Here is a 21,743-nt window from a genome sequence, read left to right as displayed (position 1 = left end):
ACCCACTGGCGCGACTTCAGCAGGGATTATTGTTTCTGCTTCTGCAGACCTTTCTACTGCCACCAAAGTCGATGTTTCTGTTGGCGCATCTGGTCTTCCTATCAGCGCAACCGTGACAGCGGGAGCAGGGCTTGATCCTGCTCAAGTCATTTCATCGGCTGTCGATACATCAGTCCTTCAAAGCCTATCATCTGAAGTTCCCACCATCACGCCTTCAGTATCAATCGACGGTTCTCTTTCAGCAGGTCTTTCGTCGACTATCGGGCTTGGTGCCTCTGTCGGTGAGTCCGGTCTACCAATCAGCGCTACAGTGACGGCTGGAGCATCGGTCGACCCTGCTGGAAGCATTTTGACCACAGTCGTGACAGATGTGGCAGGCCTTCTACTTACCCTGACATCAGACGTGCCTTCCGCCACAGCATCCGATGGAATCGACGTTTCCCTGTCAGCAGAGGTTTCCTCGACCATCGGGGTTGAGGCCTCTGTTGGCGAGTCTGGTCTACCAATTAGCGCTACGGCGACGGCTGGTGTGTCTGTCGACCCTGTTGGGAGCATCCTGACCACAGTAGTGTCAGATGTGACAGCCATTCAATCCCTGACATCGGATGTGCCTTCCATCACAGCTTCCAGTGGGATCGATGTTTCTGCTTCTGCACAGCTTTCCTCTACTGTCGGCGTGGACGTCTCAGTGGGAGCTTCAGGCCTCCTTGTTAGCCCAACTATAACTGCCGGAGTGTCAGTCGACCCAACTCTATCGATCTTGCCGACTAGTGTACCAGGAGTCGATGTCTCGGTCTCGACTGATGTGTCTTCCGCGCTTGGCGTGGCCATCTCAGTGGCAGCCTCAAGCCCTCCCGTCGATACTACGACAGCAGACGTCAATCCAGTCGTATCGGTTGTGCCGACCAGTGTACCCGGAGTCGATGTTTCTGTTTCAGCTGATCTGTCCTCAACTATTGGTCTGGGTGTCTCGGCAGGCGCTTCAGGCTTGCCAGTCGGTGCTACTGCCACGGTCGGTGTGACAGCTGATCCCATATCGGCTGTGTCCAGCGTACTAAGCTCTCCGGATGCCCTGCCGGTGTCGACGATCATTTCCGCTGACCTATCATCAGTCGTGTCGGCAATTAGTGCTTTACAGACCTCCCAGCTCCTTTCTGCTAGCATCGGAGTCGTTGCCTCTGACACTATCTCAGGCGTGCTCGTTGGTGCTACTGCAACCTCAACTGCAGCTTCGGGAGGTGCCGTATCGGTTCTGTCGGGCGCTCTTAGCTCCTTGGATGCCGAATCGTTGTCAGCATCTATCGTGCAGACACTGACATCAGCAGTGCCCTCTACGCTAGGGGCTGGTGCAGGAATCGATGTCTCTGCAACCGCTGCCGCCACCTCCGGTATCGACGCCACAGTATCTGCTGGAGACTCGGGCCTGCCACTGAGTGCCACGATCACCGCTGCTCTGTCAGCCAATCCAGCGACAACCGTGCTAGTATCGGTAACCAATCCCGGAGTTGATGTCTCGGCCTCTGCTGCTGCTAGCTCTGACCTTGGCATCGGGCTTGGAATTGGAGCTTCTAGTGTACCAGTCAGCGTCACGCTCGATGCAGGCTCGACGGTCAATCCTACAGCAAGCACAATTGTCCCGGCATCTTCCGCTGGTATCGATCTGTCCGCTTCGGTCCAAGGTACATCTGGAGCTAGCATCGCGATCTCCGCTGCGGCATCTGGTTTGCCTGTCAGTCCTACAGTCACCCTTGGCGTGGGTGTGGATGCATCTTCGTCTCTTCTCACGGCCTCGACGAGCGTCCAAGTGGTACCTACTGGCGTCGGCGTCGATGTCTCTGCCTCGGTCCAAGCTTCTTCGGGTCTTGGAGCAACGGCCTCGGTCGGCGCTTCTGTACCAACTGTATTAGGGACAGCTTCTTTGTCGCCCATCTCAGTCTCGCTGGCCGCTTCGTCGCCGATCACAGTCTCGCTAGCCGCATCGGTCCCGACGACGTTGATCACACAAACAGTTCCTGCTTCGGTGCTGTCGCTGTCGTCGGCGTCTATCTCTCTTTTAGGTGCAGCAGGAGCAACCGTTTCAGCATCCATTTTGGTGAGCCCGACTGTCACAGCCGTCCCCATCGCAACGAGTCTCGCAGGCGTCACCGGCGAAAGTATTAGCACTGCAATCGCAACGGCGTCAACTATCACTTCTGCGGCAGTACTTCCAACAGCGGATGTTAGTGCATCACTCGACGCAGCCTTATCACTCAAGGCAAGTGCTTCCTCGGCCTCCGCTGCTGCTATCAGTGCTTCAATCTCTGCAAGTATTGCTGCGGCGAGTGCTGCAGAGCTTGCCGCCAGTGCATCTATCAGCAGTGCAAACTTGGCCAGCGCCTCCGCGGCTTCAGCTTCTGCGTTGAGCGCCTCTTTGGAGGCCGTCGCTGCTGCATCCAGCGCTTCTGTTCTCAGCGTCGCGGCAAGTGCTTCCGCCAGTGCATATTCAGTCAGCCTTGCTTCAGTCGCAAGTGTTGCCTCAGCAAGCCAGCTTTCGGCAAGTCTCTACTCCGTCAGCCTCTATTCTGCAAGCGTGCAGTCCGCTGCCAGTCTAGCCTCCGAAGCTAGTCTTGCGTCAGTCGCCAGCATCGCGTCTGTAGCCAGTGTGAGTGCATATTCCGCCAGCATCTCCTCCGCTGCCGCCTCAGCCGCCAGCGCGTCAGCAGCCAGCGCCTCCGCTGCTAGTCTTGCCTCCGTGGCATCGAGTGCGAGTGCATACTCCGTCAGTCTTGCAGCGGCAGCCAGCGCGTCATCAGCGAGCGTCCAGGCGTCCATCGCAGCAAGTGCTTCAGCCGCCTCTGCTCTCAGCGCGTCTCTGGCCGCCAGCGCATCGTTGGCATCGGTGGCCAGTGCGTCTTCTTACAGTGCTTCGTTCCTTTCAGCACAACAGGCGAGTGCTTCCGCAGCAAGTGCCTCTCAAGCGATCGCATCCTACGCATCAGCCAGCCTGGCGGCGGCAGCTAGTATATCTGCGGCCAGTGTTTCTGCAGCCGCACAGGCAAGTGCGTCACGCGCGAGTGCATCACTTGCGAGCGCCTCGTTGGCAAGTTTGTCGCTGTCGAACGCCGCTGTCGCCGCTACTTTGCAGCCAACAACATTGCTGACCCTGGTCAGCACAACATCCGCTGCCGCTCCACTTGTCGCTGTATCGGCATTAGGCTCGGCGTCGTCATTGGTCCAAGCCAGCGTTGGCGCCACAATCGCCACACAGTCATCATCGGTGCAGGCTGGCGTCCTAGGAAGTGTTGGCACCGCAACTATCTCGGTTGCGACTCCAGCGGGTGCGACCGCTTCGGCAGCGGTTGTCTCCATTGCCTCTGTCGTCTCCGCTCCCACAGCTTCCGTGAGCGCCCAAGTTACTGCCACGGCCTCTGCGGTCAATGTACTTGGAGTCACGCTTTCAGCGTCTTCGGCGAAGGTCACAGTCCCCGTTGCATCTGTCGTCTCCGGTGCAACTGCCGCCGTAGGTGCCCAAGCAACCGTCGCGACCGCCGCGACCTCTGCGATCTCTGTCGTCTCCGTCCCGACAGCCTCCGTCAGTGTCCAAGCAAGCGTGGCCGCCTCTGCGGTCTCCGCACCTGCAGTCACCGCTTCGGTATCTTCGGTAAAGGCCACAGTGTCCGTCGCATCAGTGGTATCGGCAGCATCGGTGGTTCCTTCTGTTGCGTCTGCAGCGTCCGTAGCTGTCACGGTGGCAGCGAGTCCTGCAGCTGCGAAGACGACAGCCGCTGCTGTGACGGTAGCCGCAAGCGCTACTGCGGCAAAGACGACGGCAGCTGCTGCGACGGTCGCCGTTACCGCCACAGTGAGCGCTGCTTCTGGGGTTGGGATTGGTCTTTCGTAAAGAAGGATTTGCTGATGGAACCTCTAGGAGGAGAATCTGTGAAGTAATGGATGGTGTGGAATAGCAGCGTATAGTTGGGAGTAAATAGTCGTTCTGTCACGAGGAGTCGTTCTGTATGCGGGTCCCTGCCAGTTTTGCTGTCTACAAGGTGCTATAATATACGGAATTTCACCGTTCGAAATGCACAGCAACAGTTGGATGCGTATGCGTGAAGATCTCATTCAATAATGAGCATGTCTGCACTTAGTACACGGGCTTTAGACGCAGATTACAGTGACCTTGCCAAGCGCCGGACTCTCGGAGCTCAGTCAATTGCTTTCGGGATCACTACCTGTGCTGATTAGGCACCTGCAAAAGCGCAGTCACTTTGAAGTCACCTATCGCCATTGCTGGCAGATCAATCGTTCTCAAACGTGCGCTGGCCCCTGCTGAGTATCCTGTGCGGATTCTTTCCCACTTCTACTCCTCGACAGGATAAGCAACTTTCCCAGTCATCACCTCCTGAACAAGCCCCGCGTCCAGCAGCTTATCCACCAAATCAAACAACACCGCATCACAGCCCACCGCCGCTGCAAAAGCCACCGTCACTGGCTGCCACTCCATCTTCCTCGTGAAATGACTGTGGTACTCGATCTGCCCTATCGGCACCACAATCTCCGGAAATCCTGCAAAGGAGGCTTCCAGCCCACTCCCATACCCCTCAACGAGATGCACCTTCGTCTGGTCTACCTTCACCGTCGAAGGCGGAACATGCAGACTATGTGCCACAATCGCGGACGTACAAGTCTCCGGATCCGTGGGCAGAATATACGTGTTGAACCACTCGGCATACTGCTCGCGGCGATGCACGGACTCGTTGTAGCGTGCACGAGTGGTTGCGTTGACGCCATCAGCAGTCAGGTTGACAGCGGGGTCGAGGGGTGGGAAGGCGCCGTCGTTGGCGGCTCCGTAGGCTTCGGCTAGGGGTTTGCCGATGAGATCCCAGGACTGTGCTGAGTTTTGGTCTTGGTAGACGTAGAAGTAGTAGGATTGGAAGGTTTCGTTGATGACGTTGGCGCGGAAGCTGGAGGTGAGGTTGACGGTTGTTGTTTTGGCTTGCAGGAGGGTTTCGACTTTTGTGAAGAACTCGAGCTTCATGGCCTCGGCTTCGGGCTGGGTTAGGGCTGGCTCGTCGGCCCAGTACTGGAGTGTGGTCGGGAAGGTTGGTGGGCTGGATGAGATTCCGGTACCGTTGAGCCAGACGCGGCCGACTGTGGTGAAGATTTCTGGTGACCTCGCCATGTGCCAGGAGTGTCCTGCTCGGCGATTGCAGGGAGGATGCCTGTGAGGTTGTACATGCCGTGCGTGGCCTTGTACCCATAGAAGCCGGCGTGGCGCGCTGGATAGCGGACGCTGCCTCCGGTGTCACTCCCAATCGTGAAGTCCAGCCAGTCGTATGCCACAATGGCCGCAGATGAGCCAGAGCTGCTGCCGCCGGTTGTCTGGTAGCCGTCGCCTCTGAAGCTCCATGGGTCCTGATAGTCGACTTGCCACCCGTTGAGGGGTGTGCCAAGAGCAAAGGCGATAGTCTTTGTCTTGCCGACGAGCTGAGCTCCAGCGGCCAGACATGTCTCGACGACCTCGTTTGTGAAGTTCTGTGGACCATAGGTGTCGTAAAAGGATCGGGACCCGCCGGATGTTGTGAGGCCTTTGACATGGTAGATGTCCTTGACAGCAAATCGCATTCCGGCCAACGGGCCTTCACCCACAGCAGGAGGGACCGGGATATTTCCTCCACTGTACTCGACGAACGTCATTCCATCGCCGCCCGGAACAGGTTTTGCACCGGACATAAAAGCAATAGCAGGATCCTCTTGAATCTGATATGCCTTCGCAATGCTGACCGTATTACCGATAGGTAGTGCAACATATGCTCCTGCAGGGAGGTCGATATCGCTGCTTTCCATCATGGTGCTGAAGTCGGGCCAGTCGATAGGTCCGCCGACACTGAAGTAGCTCATACCGTCAGAGGTTGGTTCAGCGGTCGAATTGAAGGCATCGCTGGAGAGCCTTGTGTACTCTTCTGCCAGTACCTGAGGCCATCACTGCCGACCCACTCGAAGTTGATCGCTACGGTAGCTGCTACCAGCGATGAGAGCATTACGAGTCGACTATACATTCTGCTGGTTCAGTCGGTGTCTCTGCAAGTTCCGCCTGTCTCTACAGTCGAGGTCGACATTTTGTCTGATGGCTTTTTTATGTGTGCCCTCGGCATCGCATGGTTTTGGCCACTCGCCGTGATCGGCGACAGCGAGGGCCACTACAGCATCCGATGCCATCTGGTAGCAGGAAAACATCGTCATATTGCCCACTCGGGTCAGCATAAGTGTGCTCTCTTATCATTACTGGGCCGTTTAAAGGCGCTATAGCGATTGGTTTGGAGGTCAGTGTGGATCAGTTCGGCGGAAACGCGGTGTCGGGTCGAGATAAGGCACTTGGCATTCTGTCATCCATGGATTCCAAGGTTCTCCATACTTAAGTACTCTGTGGCAGGTTCCAGGTACCTAGGTATCTCATCTTCGTCATTATCTGACTACTTTGCACGTGGTAACTATACAGTCTCAACCAGCAATCGAAGCGCTCTGCCACCAATCACATCTACGATCAGCCTGCGCATCGGTTTGCACATTCCCTAAGCCCGACGCGTAGGACTCGTTGAGTAATAGCACTGACGCCGCAGATCCATACGCCGGAAATCGTGGCGTTACCGGCCCAGCGGCGTCGGTAGAGCCTTTCGCATCACCCCAGGCTCCTTCGCTGCCCCATTTGGATCGCCCGTCACCACAAAGTTGACAATATATTGTTGTAAGACGTTGGCCACCTCCTCCACAACTGGAAGCTCCTCCCAAGTCTTCGTTTCCGGACCATTATAGAACGAATATGCCAAGTCATCCGCATGAATAGCCGGCGGCACAGCGAAGAGGTACTTCCAGATCTTGCCTGTCTTTGGACCCAACGCTTGCGCCAACCAGCGCGTATTGCACAGAAAACAACCTTCAGCAGTCGTGATGGCTGCTCTCTCGGGTTGCGTCGTGTAGTTATACTTGCCCGACAGATCGTTAGGATATAGTGCTGTTGCAGCATAATTGAGATCCGCTTGTGTCATGTTGGGGAAGAATTGGCGAATGTTGGCACGGTAGTCGCTATCATTGGCTAGGAAAGGGGAGTCGAAGAGGATGCCTTCCCGGTGATTCGTGCCCATTAGTAGACCTTGCAGGGATGCAGCCGCGAAGCGATTCTGCGCGATGAGACGGCTGGGCAGATCAGGTGCGAAGGAGCCGTCTACCACGGGGCCGTATGTGTATATGCCATAAGGGGATCCGCCGACGATGACGCTGTTGAGGAGGTGTAGCTCCTCGAAAGTCAGCGAGCGGAGGTCTGAGATGGATCGGATCGACTTGTTGGTAAGGCTTGACGCTACGGAAAAGGTCTGCTCCAGAATGCTCTGTTGGAAGCCCGGACTGCCATTTGGCTGAAAGCCTGGGCTTTGTAGGATCGCTTTCTGGAACGGTATCGGGCGCGACCCACCGTAAGCGGTGATCTGGTGGAGTACTGAGCCGCCACCAGCGGATTCTCCCATGATGGTGACCCGGCTGGAATCGCCCCCGAAGAGATGGATGTATTGCTGCACCCATTGTAGCGCAAGTCGTTGGTCAAGGAGGCCGGCGTTCGAGTCTCCCTCGCCGTTCAGCTGCGCCGGTAGAAAGCCCTAACAAGAGTCAGTCGATGGTCGGGACATGTACAACAGTTCAATGCTGGAGTCTCAGACTGACAAACAAGCCGACTCGATAGTTCATGGCCACAAAGATAAAATCCTCCCCAGCGCCACTCTTTCGCGTCATCAGGCCTGTGGCATTCATCTCATGCTTATATCCGGCGGAGAAGCCCCCACCATCGATCCAGACAAGCACTGGAAGTCCGCTAGCAGCCTCGACAGTCGCAGTGCGTCTTCTGCTGGATCGCCTGCTGAATGCTTCTGTGGGAACCAAGACATCCAGAAAGAGACAATCTTCTGACTCTTCCGGGTTCACGGGAGGAACTTGAGAAATATTGAACGCCGGATGCGTCAGTGCGGACGTTGGCTCACCGATCGCGACTTCATAGCCAGTCGTGAGCCAGGCGGGATGAGCTTGTGGACAACGAGTGAAGTTCTGGCCGCGGTTTAGTCGTCGATCAACGCTGGTTGGCAATTTTGGCGCACGGAAGCGGTCTGCTCCGGTCGTTGTTTCGCCATACCGTATGTTCGAGAAGTTGTAGTAGGACCCTGAGCTCTGCGTGCAGTCAGAATGGAAGTCCGCGTACTGTTGAGATGGTCTTCATACACCTAAGGTGCCTTGATGAATAGCGTAGTCTAAATCCACAATTTGTGTCGCTGGGGCGGACAACGCCGCCGAATGGGCTAGGCCCGCTCCCGCCAAGAGCGTGAGGGTGGTACAGTACCAGCCCATGGCCATGAAATATTCCTCGTTCTTTATCTGCTGCACAGGTCCGAGTGCATTGCAAGTACCTCCGTGTACAACACATGGCCAACAGATGCGTTATAACAACCGCCAGTCCTGTGGTGCACTCGAGCAATGCCCGTCACGCACAGGTCGGACGGTGAGCAGCTGAACGAAGGCTGAGTACCTGAATAGGGCCGGCTTCAAGCTCCAAAATCAACCTTTCCCGGGGAATGTTGCGTCGTACAGAGCACAGCCTAGGTACAGTATTCCCCAGTAGATACTGAGTGGCACCACTGGCAGCTGAAGCCGCATGGGATCGCGTGGGCATCGTGCGTGCGTTCTGTTCGCCGTTGTGCCACGGCAAGCGCGACCTACTAAGTAGGCTTATAGCTAGAAGCGTCCACAGGGCCTACAAATCCCACCCACACACACCCACACACCACATGGTGCACGTTAGCCACGCGTCCACTCTGCCTACAGCTCCACAACGGTCCATCGTTCATTCGCCCAGCAGCGACGAATAGCGCTGCGTTGGTTGAGTATCAGCGCATTTCTTCTCTCCCAGGATTAAGGCTGATGTTGGGCGTATAGGAGGCTGGCAGAGGTCGCTCGACCTAGCACGCACCGAAACAGCTTCATTCAGGTCGTAGTGGTTGCACCTTTGGATGGATGGCAACCTGATCGGCCTTCTATAGCCGGCAGCTGCACTCTACCGGTTTATAAGAAGGCCATCCACAGCTTTCCGATAGTCGAGGAATGGGAAACAGTCCTGTCAGACTGACCAGAGCTCCTACTCGGCAATCATGCTTGTCCAAAACATCCGTCTCACGGGGCTGCTGCTATCCTCTATCATAGCCTCAGCACTGGCATGCTCGCGTGTTACTTATACCGGTGCAAAAGATGGTCGAAGCCTAGTAGGGCGGTCGATGGACTGGCTGACACCCACCAATTCAAGCATCTATGCGTTCCCGCCGGGCCTCAAACGGGACGGCGCAGCAGGCAACAACTCACTCCAATGGACCAGCAAATACGGGTCTGTCATCACCACAGCATATGATCTGTCGACCTGCGACGGCATGAATGAGCGCGGTCTTGTCGCCAATCTGCTGTATCTAGCCGACGCCGAATATGGGTCCCGCAACCACTCAATGCCTGCCATGTCTCTTGCCATCTGGCCGCAGTACTTCCTGGACCAGTATGCCACTGTCGCTGAAGCCGCCAAAGACCTGTTCGACTCCAACGGCGATCCCAAGTTCCAAGTTCGCACCAAGGACCTTATCCCAGGCGTCTCTACCGTGATGCACGTAGCGTTGAGTGACGCATCTGGTGACAACCTGATCTTGGAATGGATCAACGGCAAACTCGTTGTGCATCATGGTACACAGTACAACGTCATGACCAACGAGCCGAGCTACGATCAGCAACTGGCCATCAACGAGTACTGGTCCGTCATTGGCAACTATTCCCTGCCTGGTACCGACAGACCCGCAGATCGGTTTGCTCGGCTCTCGCACTATGTTGAAATGGCACCCGATGCGCCCGACTGGGTCTCGGCGTTGGCTACCACGGCCGGCATGATCCGTGCGGTGTCCGTTCCCATGGAGCCGATCAACGTCAACACACCCAACATCACGCCAACACTCTGGCGGACATTCGCTGATACCAAGGATTTAGTTTACTACTACGAGAGTGCGTCAGATGGCATGTACTTTTATGTTGACCTGAAGGAGCTCAACTTGGGCAACAGCTCGGGGCATACTTTGCAGCTGCCAATGGTTGGCGTGAATTGGACTGAAAGGGTCGGTGACATGTCGGGCTTGTTCAGACAGGCCGAGCCATTCAAGTTTATGTCAGCGGACAATTGAGCAGAAGCTGATCTGTCGTGTCAAGACTGTAGTCAGAAGCGCATTCCAGAACAATAGATCTATCGAAGAACCCTGTATTGGCCATTTTCGAGCGTCGGGCAACTCATGGATATTTGCTTGTGAGGTCCAGCTGAGCCGAAATCTCCGCTCCACCCAATCCTAACATAAAGTTGTAATTAATCTTGCTCGGCATTCCGCTTCAGACCCCAAAAAATGTCCACGGGCGTATTAAGACCGCTCACACGCGGGGCTCGCGGGAGTCCAGATTTTGAAGCTGGGGTGAGGTGACCTCGGAAGATTTTTGATCGGACCGGACAAACTATTTGACGACGAAGCCTCAAGGATAACAACCTTCACAGAAATTATTCAAGGTCGTGGCACACCCACCACCATAAGATACCGGCCGTGATCCTTTGTGTGAGCCAACCCTCAAGAAGTTGAAATGAGAGAAAGTGCAGGTGAGTCACAATGATCGATCGATGCGAGATGCTCTTCGATACTGACTCCCCCAACAGCATGGCCCGTGGCTGATAGCCAGCTGTCCCCAAAGATACTTGATCTTCTTCAGCAAGCGGCCAATTATCGACAATTGAAGAAAGGCGCCAACGAAGCCACCAAAACGCTCAATCGCGGCACGTCTGAGGTCATTGTGCTGGCAGCCGATACCTCACCATTGGCCATCCTCCTCCACCTCCCGCTCCTCGCCGAAGACAAGAATGTACCATATGTCTACGTGCCGAGTAAAGTCGCACTAGGCCGCGCTTGCGGCGTAAGTCGACCTATCATCGCTGCCAGCATTACAACCAACGAAAGCAGCGATCTTATGCCACAGATCCGGGAATTGAAGAACAGAGTCGAGAGGTTGATGATCTAGGCTATTCATGTTGCTGGGGACTTGGGACAATGCATTCGAAGCGGGACGATAAGCCCGTCAATTCGGGATTGATGTTCGCGGGCAAGAGCTCGTAGGCAGCATACAACAAATGTGGACGGATGTTATCGTCTTCCTGGCCACGAATGAGTCGGTACAGTCTCGGGTGGTGAAGTTCGCGAGGATTTTTCCATTGCAGGAGCACAGACGTGCCCGGGTCGTTCAGGATTAGGGACATCGCATCGATCCCATTGACCTCCAAGCAAGGCAGAGTCTTTTCATTTTCAGGACAGCTATTTGCTTGTGACACATACTCATGCCAGCTGGGATATGCCATAAACTCTCCGCTCCGCCCCTTGCGACTAAGCACCTCAATCTAGTTGTGCTCGGCATCCAGCTCCAGTCATCTTCGCCCATGCAGCAGACCGCTCTTGCGGCTGAGATACAAGGAATCTTGAGAGATCTCCTCACTAGTCCCTTTGCGTCTGACGCTTTAGCTTGGCTGTTCTCACCACGACAAGGTGCAACAGGGTGGACTACGAGCAACATGGCTCCCGTGTTGAGGGCTTCGTGGGTCCGTGCAACAGCGCGCGTTGCAGCCCAAACAAGTTCAATTGTAGTCTCCTCCTCATATGGCCAAATCCGCCGAGGTATAGACACGCCGTCGCGGGCGACCCGAAACGGCAAATGGGTCTTATTCATCGAGGCTCACGACATTACTCGGCAAGTCTCTATGTCAGTAGTACCTCCCTTACTCTTGATCCTCACGCGAGACTTGCGAAGAAGATCGTTCTGACCTGCTCTCCGCGTCCCCATCCAACACCGACCTTGTCTCAGATGGATGGTCATTCGTTGAAGGGCCGTTCGCGTTGCCTCATCAGGCCCCTCGCGGCTTTGATCAAGAGGATCACTCCGAGCTGCTACTTCCGGCAAAGCTTTCACTATGGCCAAAGACGCTTGATCCTGTACCTCAAGGGCCCTATCCAAGATATTTCCGGGTGCAGAGGATTCTTTTGCCGCTTCATGGCCACTCCGGCATGGAGGTATTCGTAACTGGATACGAGCTTCCACCGGATTCGCCTCGTCAACCATCGCGAATCGTGCTTGGGGACCAGGCCTCTTGGTAATGAGCTGCATGATGTTGCTTGTTGTCTCACCACAATAGTCTTGGGCCTCGCGGTTTGCGAGGACTAGCCAATTGACCGTACTTCTGGCCAAAACTCCAGCATATCCCAGAAGGCCTATGGGCTCTTCAAAGAGCACTGATGGTGTCTTTCCATAGAAGTAAGCAAACGACAACACTCCCGCCGCTACCAACATAAGGCCGAGGACCACTCCAGTCACTACTTCGTCGACGAATAGTCGGTTGGTAGTAGTTGTCAAGTCCAGCTGAACGTTTGTTGGGGTCGAGGGTTGGATCATGAACTGTGTGACCAGAGTTGCATAAGTGTGGGCAAAGACCTGGCGCGTAGCAGCAGTCAACACCTTGCCATCATACTGTTGGCCACTGGACAACTCATGTGCGTTGTCAAGAATCAAACGGCCAAGCGTTGTGGCAGAGACTGCCGTGGATCCACCGTTCAAAGTTGTGTCAACAGACTGGACCTGATTGAGCTGTGTCTCAAGCGACTCCCACCACTGTGGCTTCAATATCCCGCGTGACTCTTCTGCAAAGCCAAGCACGGGATCACGAAAATCTGTCTCAAGACTGAGGCTCAAGCGTCCGGAAGCAGTCCAATAAGATGGCATGCAACTGAGTACTGTGGGCACCGATTTGTTGAAGTTCTCCACTCGAGGAGCGCCGACGACGATCAGGCGGCTTGAGGACGAGGTCGACGGATCCTCTCTGCATCCAAAGATGGGGAAAGTCTGGAGGTATGCACTGTATGTGCCAGCGATACCCATATTCACAGACCATTTACACTGACGATCGGTTCCGTTGATATTCCATCGACCACCATTGCCGTCTCTGCTGTTAACGTTGACTACGCGGACAATATTCAGCGCAGAGTCTTCCATAGCAACACAGTCGACCTCGGAGAAGTACATTGATGTATTTGCGGTCGCTGACGGACGCGTTGCAAATCGATCGACCGTCGGTCTGGAGAAGCTGAGGAAAGCATGCGTCCCGTTGGTATCAGCAGCCGAGCTCGCACCATAAATGAGTGATCCAGCTACAGCCCCGATGACAGAAAAAAGATCCCATGACAAAGATTCGTCCATCGGTGGATTAGCATTGAAGCTTGTATTATGGATAGCGGCAGTATAATTCCTTTGCGTGTTGGTGTATGGTCTTAACGACATCATATGTGTGGCCAGTGGTCCCAGCGCAATGCGAAAGATATCGGCGAGCGTGAAAGCAAGTAACAAGAACCAATGTCTCCGGCGTCCGGCCTTCACTTCTCTTTGGCCGGGGAAAAGGGACAGGTAATCGAGTGCAATGCTTTTGCTGGCTGGTGCACCATCTGTGCGGGCGAGCTCAACGAAAGGCTGCCGTGCTCCGTAGGCGTTGACCACAGATGCAAAGCATAGTCCGTATATCTGGAACACAAACGCCGGCAATAGTGTCCAGGCGTAGCTGACTTTCCAGTTTATCTGTGCGAAGCGGCTGGACCGGTCCTGAACTACTATCAGGCCATGCCAGATGGTTGATAGTACAAGTATGGTGACCAAACCTCCGGTTAAGAGACATGTCGTCGTAAAAAGGGGAATGAGAGCTCTCTTTTTGATCTTCCACGAACGCCATCCCACGTTCTGGCAGGTGTTTACGGATTGCAAACGGGCTTGCTGGAGATCTGTCTCTGACTCATCGTTGTGGTGCTTTGATGTTGAGCTGGACATGCTCGAGATTCGTCAATCTTTGCAACGAGATTCGTTTCTGATTTCCCCAAGATCAGATTCACGTACTTAAGCAAGTACATAGTTTGTTGAAGGTTGACAGACGCTCCAGCGGATGACATTCAAGAGACCTTCTCGATCGACCAAGCTCGGGTGTGCATGATCACTGCGACGGTTGTGCAGAGACTGAGCCACGACTGGTGCCTGCTCAGGTGTTCGTCTCGAAATCATGTAGCGAGTCAGCCTACCGAACCTTACTCCGAGACTTAGCATGCGTGTCCGGCACCAATACGAGCCTCGGGCGCAGCCTGCACCGCGATAATCCCTGTCGACACAATGCACTTAGTGACCCGTCCTTCAAACTGTCGCAATTGCTCCGTCGGCAGATTGAGATGCAGAATTCAGATCAGTATGTACTCCATTGAAGCTGATTGAGGCAAATCAGACGCATCCCTGACTTTGCACAAGACACTAGAAATGGTTCAAAAGTCCAGTCCGCCACAGCGTCGACGTGCTCTCCCCAATTGCTTCACCTTCGCCCCAAACAACACTTCCACGGCTCACAATGCCGCGACGCCTTAGCCTCATCGCTTGCTCTGCGATACTAGTCCTCAGCCATGCCCAAACCCTGGGTGTGGGCCCCTATCTCTGTCGAACAGATGCAGCAATAAGTGAGCTGCCCGCTTGCGACGAGACCAAGGCCAATGTCCAGCAATGCTTCGGTATTGATCAATCAGATGAAGCCAAAGAAGTGTGCTTCTGCAATCAAACAGTCCTCAATGCAATCGTCGAGTGAGTAACCGCCCCAGTAATCTAGAAGCCAAGTTGAATTCGATGAAGCTGTGAGAGCGAAATGCGTCTCTGCTACCTGAATGAGCGATTCGACCCAGAGGCGTCCAGTCTACTGAGCAATTGGCACGATTGGTGCGACGGATACATCACGTATACGCCAACCTCGCCCATCCTCAGCCACGTAACAACAACCTACCCGACCTTCGTAGGCAGTGATGGAGATCCGCTTTGCAAAGACTTCACAACATCATGCGCTATTTGGTCGGCTTCAGAAGCAAGCTGCCTGGCACTGGATCCCTCAGCTACGGCAGCATCTTTCTTGGATTGTGCATGTCGAGCCGAGCTGCTCTCCTTGGCCTCAGTCTGCCTCTATGATGCCTCAGTGACCTGCTTTGGTCTCAGCGCCACCCTTGCGGACCTACCACTGTGGAGCATATGCAAGGTAGGAGGTTGCAATCGTTCTGGGCCTAGAAGACGTCAGGCTGACAAGTCTGAGCAGACCACCTTCGGAGTAGCGGAATCTCAGGCTACGACAACTGGCTCGGTCGTCACGAGCAGCATCTCATCCGTCAATTCAGGTGGCACGTCATCCAACTCGATCGATGCCCAGCCACAACCAACACGAAGCTCGAGCACCGCATTCGCGACTGGCGCGGCCTCGTCGACTGTGAGTCTGCCCAATTCGGCTGCAGCAATGGTGGGTTGGGCGAACGAGATTTGGCACGGCTACTCCATGACAGGCGTAGCGCGAGCTTTGCTTTTGTCGGTAGTCGCTTTTGTGGCATTATAAGCACCTCGCTTCGTGTGACAATGGTCCGCCTGTGCAGCTGGCGGCGTGCCAGTAGAAGCCAGAAGCAGGCGATGAAGCAATGAGAAGTCGAGATTAAGGTTGCTAAGCCGCGGGTCGTGGCGAAAACTCCATAAGGCGAATCAGAGCCGCAGTCCCTCCGCCGATCTGTTAGCGAAAGCCCCCCTCACTGGCCGATTTGGCTGGCCAGCCACATCGGTCTTCGAACCCTAGCGTGCGTCGAGCTGAAAAGCGAACTCATTGATTCCCTTGATCTCGGCCTTGCTGGTACATTGTTATTCGTCGCACAGAGCTGGACTCGTGATGTGCGAGCCGATCTGGGAAAGCCAAGATTCGGGAGCCTACTGTAGCTTCATCTGCATGGGCTTCAGACGAGGCTTAGACGAAAAATATCGTCATACCTTCGTATTTTCCTCTCGAAGCCATGATGGTAGTGCACGAATCAGGGCCACGCGCGATTGAGCTCTATGAGCGAAACCACTCGCTGAGGCAGCCTTGTCCGTCTAGTCCTGCTACTACAAATGTAAAAGGCACGGTAAGCATGCATCGCAACTTCCAGCAAAACAGAAGAACACTTCTTTCCAGAACCCTCCTCTCCTAGCCCCGTAACGGACCTGAGCAAGCGACTCCCCTTCCACCAACAGATCCAACTTATGGCGCAAAAATTCCCAACCCTAGGCCCCGTTGCCTCCCTCATCGTGTGCCTCTTATCACACTTCCTACCGGCACTTGCAGCGCAGGACTGCGCGTCAGTCACCTGCTTCAACTACATAAACCATCTACATCTAGTGTCGCGCACCGACCCGCCGGGCGCTTCCGTCTACCAGCCTAATACACCACTGGGACAGAAACAGATATACTATGCGTGTGGAGACGGGCAGATCCTGGACTGCTACAATTGCGCCTGCTGTGAGGGACAATTGACCGAGGCGCAGGTTGAGGTCTTCGATGTCTGGACGGTCACTTGTGCCACATATAATGTGTTCGGGGTTGCTGCTGCTGCGCAATGTTGGGCTGGGGAAGCGACCTGTGCCGTTGTTGAAGGCTTGAACGATTGAGAGAGTTAGTGAGCGTGAGGGGTCAGAGACCCTTGACTCCTACTTGCACTGTCCACGCAGAGTCTGCAAGTGGCGGGGTCGCAGCTTGCCTTAGGAGGCAGTAATTAGCCAGCTTGGTGATTTTGTATTATGAGCGTGAACACTTCCAAATTACTTCGCACAGCAAGAGTCACACTGCGTGCTTAACGATTTGCGGATACCGAACTTGCTTGTGATACACAAACTCGCCAAGGTTTGCCCTGAATTTGGGGGTTCCGCTCCACCCCATGCCATCGCAAATTGAGAACTTAGAAGTTTCGTCTAATTTTGCTCAGCATTCCGCTGTTGGGTCACGTCAGGCGCGACCCACCTACACCTTATAGGCTACAGCCTGCGGCTCCCACAGTTCTGATACCTCTACACATCATATCGCATCAAAGCGCATTACACTTACACAGGTTTCACCGATACAGTTGTCTTCCGCTGAAGAACACAACACAGGTAACAGAACGCCTGCGACCCCGGCTTACTTATTTGACGCGTTCATGTGCCACCACTCCCGTATTGGCGCCAATATTGGCCGATATATCAGACAGCCTCTGCGGCTGCGATCTAGGGAACCTTGAGTCTCCACTCCCACCCCTCTACCTGTGACGCTTTGGCTTGGCTAATTTGAGCACGACGTAACACATGGGATGTCTGCGAGAGCTGGAGCTAGGGCGGAGCCTGATCTCCACTTTGTCTCCCCGAGTGCCTGAACTCCCATGACTGGACCGAACGGGGACCTAGATGTCGCTGTTGCGAATGACCCGAAATGCAGTCGACAACGAGACCAAGAAGATTATGAGCCATGTACACGGCTGGAAGATCCGGAGCTTTGCATACTGATGGCGATCGTCGTACCATGGCGGTGCGAGGCTTGACACGTTTTGACTTCGCTCGCAGCTGCACCACCTCATTGCATTATGTTGCCCAACTGGCGCAAACCTGTGGCCAAGGTGGCCTTTCAGAGACTTTTGACGATGTCCAGACTAGTTGTTCTTTCTTCTCTCTACACCTGGCTCTCCCGAGTTGTTGTCGTTTTCGCACGCTTTTCCCCGCTGCTATACCATTCCATTCCGGGGGCGGTAGAAAATCCTTTCCTCGAGGTCGCTGATCGCTAAGGTCGCAGAGGACCGTCCTCAACATCACTGGAGTCCAACAAGAAACGCTGCAGTTTGAGCAAAGTGTCGATTTCGCTCCTATTACAAGATTCTCGACGGCGATTATCGCCTCTCGGGATAATCTGTCACACCCGTCATCCCCTGCGACGTGCACGACCATGTCGCTCTCCAAGACCAAACGTGTGCAGACGCCTCGCGCGCAAGTGTGTCAGATTAAGGCCATTAAGCCTCTTGACGCACAGCTTTCATTCCTCTCTCCTAGTAGCTCTGGTACTATTGAGCCAGAGAACCACAAGCGACACAACGGCTTCTTCAAACTCCCACTCGAAATTCGCCTCCGGATCTACTCCTTGATCCTCCGTCCAGAAGTTCGTCTGTACGCAACATGGCTCTTCCAGTCGAACGAGTATCGCGTCTACGAGCCAGAAAAACCGAGGTGGTACGATGCAACCTATCGCTCGGACTTTCCTACGGACCCAAGGCATCACGAACGCCCAAATCGTCCCCAGAACTTCCTCGGCTGCACGAAAATCCTTTCGTTATGCAGGCAAACCTATCTTGAGGCCATCGAATTCCTGCATTTGCAAGATGTCCGAGTCGATATCAACGACAAAGGTGGCGACGTCTTTCGACCTCTGGACGCGTTTGGTATGCCAGGCTTCTTCGTAGGAGAGAAGAAGACCACCAGAGTCTTCACCTACCCACGTTTCTGCGAGCTGCAATTCCTGCGGCTCCGGCACATCGAGCTCAGAGTTGACACGGAGCTGGGACCTAATTTCAAGCGTCAGCTGCGTTGTGTCGCAAAAGCGCTACGAAATTCGGCAGACGTGGAGTCCTTGAAGGTAAATTTGGAAATGGTCAAGCCAACCCAGGGCTATTACGTGTCACCTTATTTCACGACTGAGACTTTTGGTCTCTTCAACGACGTCATTGACGTCGCGAGGGTGAAGCAGATTCAGATCTTTTTCAGCTCCCCGGACCGGTGCAGGCGATGGTGTAAGGACGTATGTGTCCGATTCAACACCCTAGCTTCAAGGCTGGCGCTCCGCTGGACGTCGAACGCGCCAGGGTCGAAGAAGTGTTGCCACTGGGTTTCAACCCAACAACTGTGTCGCTCGTGAAGCGAAGACAGTACAGGATCGACTACCAAATGGTGCCAGAGTGCCGCCATTGCCTCCAGATCTTCTCCTGCCAAGCCGCGCTTCGGATCCATCTGAGACGTGAGCCGGGGCATATACAGCGATTCCGGAAGCGAGAGTACAACGCCATCGTTCCCTACGCGACTCAGACTGGCGATCGCAAGTGTCCGACTTGTGCTAAAGAGTACTCTAGCGTTAGTAAATTGGAGGAACATATGCGCGACGAATCCCATCGTCGGTATGGCGTCGTGCCGCGGTGGAAGGAGGATAATGAGAAGTGGGATCGGTACTGGAAGTGGCATCTGGACAAGTTCGGATGGCTGTGAATCGAGACTGGGCTGAACAGAGAGTACGATTTACATGTGAACATGACAGGGCACACAATCGAGTCAGCAACGAATGAACCGGACAGTAAAGAATGGGCTAAAGTCGTTTCGTAGGCTTGTCGCCACGGCATGTGCAACCGACACCAGCTTCTTACTCTACAAGCAGGAGCATCTTGTCGGTTATTGGGTTTCTGGGCTCGCTGATCATGTCGTCGTCTTCACCTCATCCGGATTCGGTTTCCTGCCGTACACGTTATAGCTGTGCGCATCACCAATTAGCATAAGCTTAATTCCCAACCGGCTTAAACAATACAGCAGTGCACACGGCTGAGAGGAACCAGAAAACTCACAAATACGCATACATATGTATGCTCGGATCCGCCAACTCCTTCAATCCCTGCGTCATAATCACCCTCAACTGGTCTGGATCTCCACCCATCACCGCCGTGTACCCCCTCATCAGGTACGCCTCCATCCCTGTACTCAGCGAGTAATTCTCGAAGGCACCAATCTTCTTGAGTCGCTTGTCCTTCGGCCAAGGTCCCTGAGGCATCTTGATGATATTCTCCACGACATCCACGAACCCGGCCACCTCGAGCTGCTTCTTGAACTGTTTAACGCAGTCGATTGGCGTGCCCATCTTCTCGCCCATGGCAAAGAACATATCCCGCAGCTGCAGCAGCGCGGCGTCCTCGGGTAGGGATCCGTCGTCGCTGGTCGGTGTGGCGAGGGAGGAGTTGACTTCTAGGTAGCCTCCCGGCTTCAAGTGGTCGAGGGCCTGCTTGAACAATCTGGGGTAGTCTCGAATACTGAGCAGGAGTTCACGAGCGTGAATGAGGTCGAATGAATCCTTCTTGAGCAGCCATTCGTCTTCGACGTCTAGGACCTCGAAGCTGCAGTTGGGCGGCACGTATGGAGGCTGGACGGGAGCAATGTCCACGCCGGTCACGGTGGCGTTCTCGTACCTGTCGGCGACGTCGAAAGCCAGATGCCGCTGCCGGTGCCAAGGTCGAGGATGGTCGTGGGTTCGATTGGGGAGGTGAAGAGTTTGTCGCCAAGGAGCATGTTAAACTTCACGTGTTGGAGATCGTTGCGCTCTTGCTCGCGCTCGTCTACGGGGAGGCCGTAGGCATGTTTGCCATAGGCGGCATATTGCCGGCCGTTCTCCTCGATGCCTTCGCGGATATAGCTACTGATGGTTGTGGCGTAGGTGCTGCCTGCGTTGGAGGATGCAGTGTCGTAGCCTTCATCGCCAGCGGTGGGACCGTCGGCGGCGATGGGATCCGTCGTTGTCGTTGGATCAGTGGCCATCTTGTCATGCTAGATATAGGGCAGAGGCAGAGGGAAGAAGTATTTTGAGTTGGTGGGTGGGGTGGTCAGCAAGTGCCACGGCACGGCCCTGGACTTTCTTCACATTACGCCTCCGGGGATATGTCAGGCCGCGGAGAATACGACCTTGGTGCAGAGTTTCTGCAGCACTAGCAGTGGATGGTGAGCTTCGGCATCGGAAGAGACAGATGTCGGTACGAATGATTGGTGTCTTGAATCTTGGACTTTGGGCCTTACCGACTGGCGTGGGGCTGCCCAGGAACTGCGGAGGGGCAGACTGGACCTTAGCGATCGTGCTAGATACGTGTACAATGCGCCTGCGAGTCATAGATCTCGGTTCGACGGTACAAGTGTACCTTGACTCGCGAGTAGAGGACGCGATTTCCTCATGATCACCGAGAAGGTAAGCTTATACATATCTGAGGAGGCGTTGGACTGCACATCAATATTGTGCGACCATCTTGGCGAAAAATGCATGGGTGGATAATCGATGCTCAATCAATAGGCACAATGCCGTCCATCAACACGAAAGTTGCGAAAGCTGTGATCTAGACTTATTGGAATCATTTGCCATGAGGTAGCTGGAGCGGAGTGCCCGCTGGAACAAAGTTCGGTTCGGTTAAATCTTAAACCACGCCGGATGACATGGTAAAGCCTGGCCCAGTCGAGCACCAAAATATGACATCGCCATCCCCACGTTCTCCCATTTCGAAATCCTCTGGGACCAGCGAGTTACCCAGCTCTCGTCATGCTGAAGAGTCTTCATTTCTGGGGATGCAGAATCCCGGTGGTGAGGCCCTTTGTTTGATGACAGCTGTTGTGGACATTTATATTGAGGTTTCGCATTTTTGTGAGAGTAAATGAATACTTCGTATCGACGGAGAGAGGCCGGTCGAAAACATACTCTCCCCCGGGGGCCAGTGCAGAAAGCCATCATGAGGGATGCAATTAAGGATTGGAGTATGAGTGGTTGTCTTGGCGGAAAGTTGTCGTCTCCACGCCCACAATGCCACCGACGCACACTGGGATGATTTTCGAGCGCGCAGGAAGCATTAGTCCTTTTCAAGCAGTCCAAAAGGCCATGGGTATGAGTAAGCGCTGCACACCTCGCTGGAATCATACCTGAAGGGAAACTGATCAAGTGGCCTTGTTTCAAGCAGTGAGTCGTGACTCTTAACATTGTAGGTAGTCTCCAATACTCGAACACAATAACG

At 54.5% G+C, this 21,743-nt stretch overlaps 8 protein-coding genes across 8 annotated transcripts; 4 read left to right on the top strand and 4 right to left on the bottom strand.

Moving 5' to 3' along the window:
• Positions 1 to 588: 588 nt before the first annotated feature.
• On the bottom strand, positions 589 to 5,880 carry AB675_7645 (Amidase 1; the record flags this gene model as incomplete). Its single annotated transcript, XM_018148030.1, has 4 exons — positions 589 to 2,539; positions 2,972 to 3,719; positions 4,438 to 5,062; positions 5,110 to 5,880. The coding sequence occupies 4 exons, from the start codon at positions 5,878 to 5,880 to the stop codon at positions 589 to 591; spliced, it is 4,095 nt and encodes a 1,364-aa protein (XP_018000572.1).
• A 743-nt stretch (positions 5,881 to 6,623) lies between these two features.
• On the bottom strand, positions 6,624 to 8,373 carry AB675_7644 (Acetylcholinesterase; the record flags this gene model as incomplete). Its single annotated transcript, XM_018148029.1, has 3 exons — positions 6,624 to 7,628; positions 7,693 to 8,190; positions 8,242 to 8,373. 3 exons carry the CDS (start codon positions 8,371 to 8,373, stop codon positions 6,624 to 6,626), a joined length of 1,635 nt encoding a protein of 544 aa, XP_018000336.1.
• Positions 8,374 to 9,164: 791 nt separating this feature from the next.
• Positions 9,165 to 10,226, top strand: AB675_7643 (Penicillin acylase; the record flags this gene model as incomplete). The annotated part of the gene is made up of 1 exon (XM_018148028.1): positions 9,165 to 10,226. One exon carries the CDS (start codon positions 9,165 to 9,167, stop codon positions 10,224 to 10,226), a length of 1,062 nt encoding a protein of 353 aa, XP_018000283.1.
• A 442-nt stretch (positions 10,227 to 10,668) lies between these two features.
• On the top strand, positions 10,669 to 11,100 carry AB675_7642 (13 kDa ribonucleoprotein-associated protein; the record flags this gene model as incomplete). Its single annotated transcript, XM_018148027.1, has 2 exons — positions 10,669 to 10,684; positions 10,742 to 11,100. The coding sequence occupies 2 exons, from the start codon at positions 10,669 to 10,671 to the stop codon at positions 11,098 to 11,100; spliced, it is 375 nt and encodes a 124-aa protein (XP_018000430.1).
• Positions 11,101 to 11,805: 705 nt separating this feature from the next.
• Positions 11,806 to 13,938, bottom strand: AB675_7641 (uncharacterized protein; the record flags this gene model as incomplete). Its single annotated transcript, XM_018148026.1, has 1 exon — positions 11,806 to 13,938. The coding sequence occupies one exon, from the start codon at positions 13,936 to 13,938 to the stop codon at positions 11,806 to 11,808; it is 2,133 nt and encodes a 710-aa protein (XP_018000522.1).
• An 850-nt stretch (positions 13,939 to 14,788) lies between these two features.
• Positions 14,789 to 15,517, top strand: AB675_7640 (uncharacterized protein; the record flags this gene model as incomplete). The annotated part of the gene is made up of 2 exons (XM_018148025.1): positions 14,789 to 15,169; positions 15,227 to 15,517. 2 exons carry the CDS (start codon positions 14,789 to 14,791, stop codon positions 15,515 to 15,517), a joined length of 672 nt encoding a protein of 223 aa, XP_018000474.1.
• Positions 15,518 to 17,893: 2,376 nt separating this feature from the next.
• AB675_7639 (uncharacterized protein) lies at positions 17,894 to 19,200 on the top strand (the record flags this gene model as incomplete). The annotated part of the gene is made up of 2 exons (XM_018148023.1): positions 17,894 to 18,717; positions 18,765 to 19,200. 2 exons carry the CDS (start codon positions 17,894 to 17,896, stop codon positions 19,198 to 19,200), a joined length of 1,260 nt encoding a protein of 419 aa, XP_018000532.1.
• Positions 19,201 to 19,546: 346 nt separating this feature from the next.
• AB675_7638 (uncharacterized protein) lies at positions 19,547 to 20,511 on the bottom strand (the record flags this gene model as incomplete). Its single annotated transcript, XM_018148022.1, has 2 exons — positions 19,547 to 20,079; positions 20,166 to 20,511. 2 exons carry the CDS (start codon positions 20,509 to 20,511, stop codon positions 19,547 to 19,549), a joined length of 879 nt encoding a protein of 292 aa, XP_018000390.1.
• Between the last annotated feature and the right edge of the window lie 1,232 nt (positions 20,512 to 21,743).

This window comes from Cyphellophora attinorum (assembly GCF_001299255.1).
Source record: "Cyphellophora attinorum strain CBS 131958 chromosome Unknown Contig12, whole genome shotgun sequence".
NCBI classification, from domain to species: Eukaryota; Fungi; Ascomycota; class Eurotiomycetes; order Chaetothyriales; family Cyphellophoraceae; genus Cyphellophora; species Cyphellophora attinorum.
The sequence above is the reverse complement of the archived record's forward strand: the minus strand, read 5'-3'. Positions and strand labels throughout refer to the sequence as shown.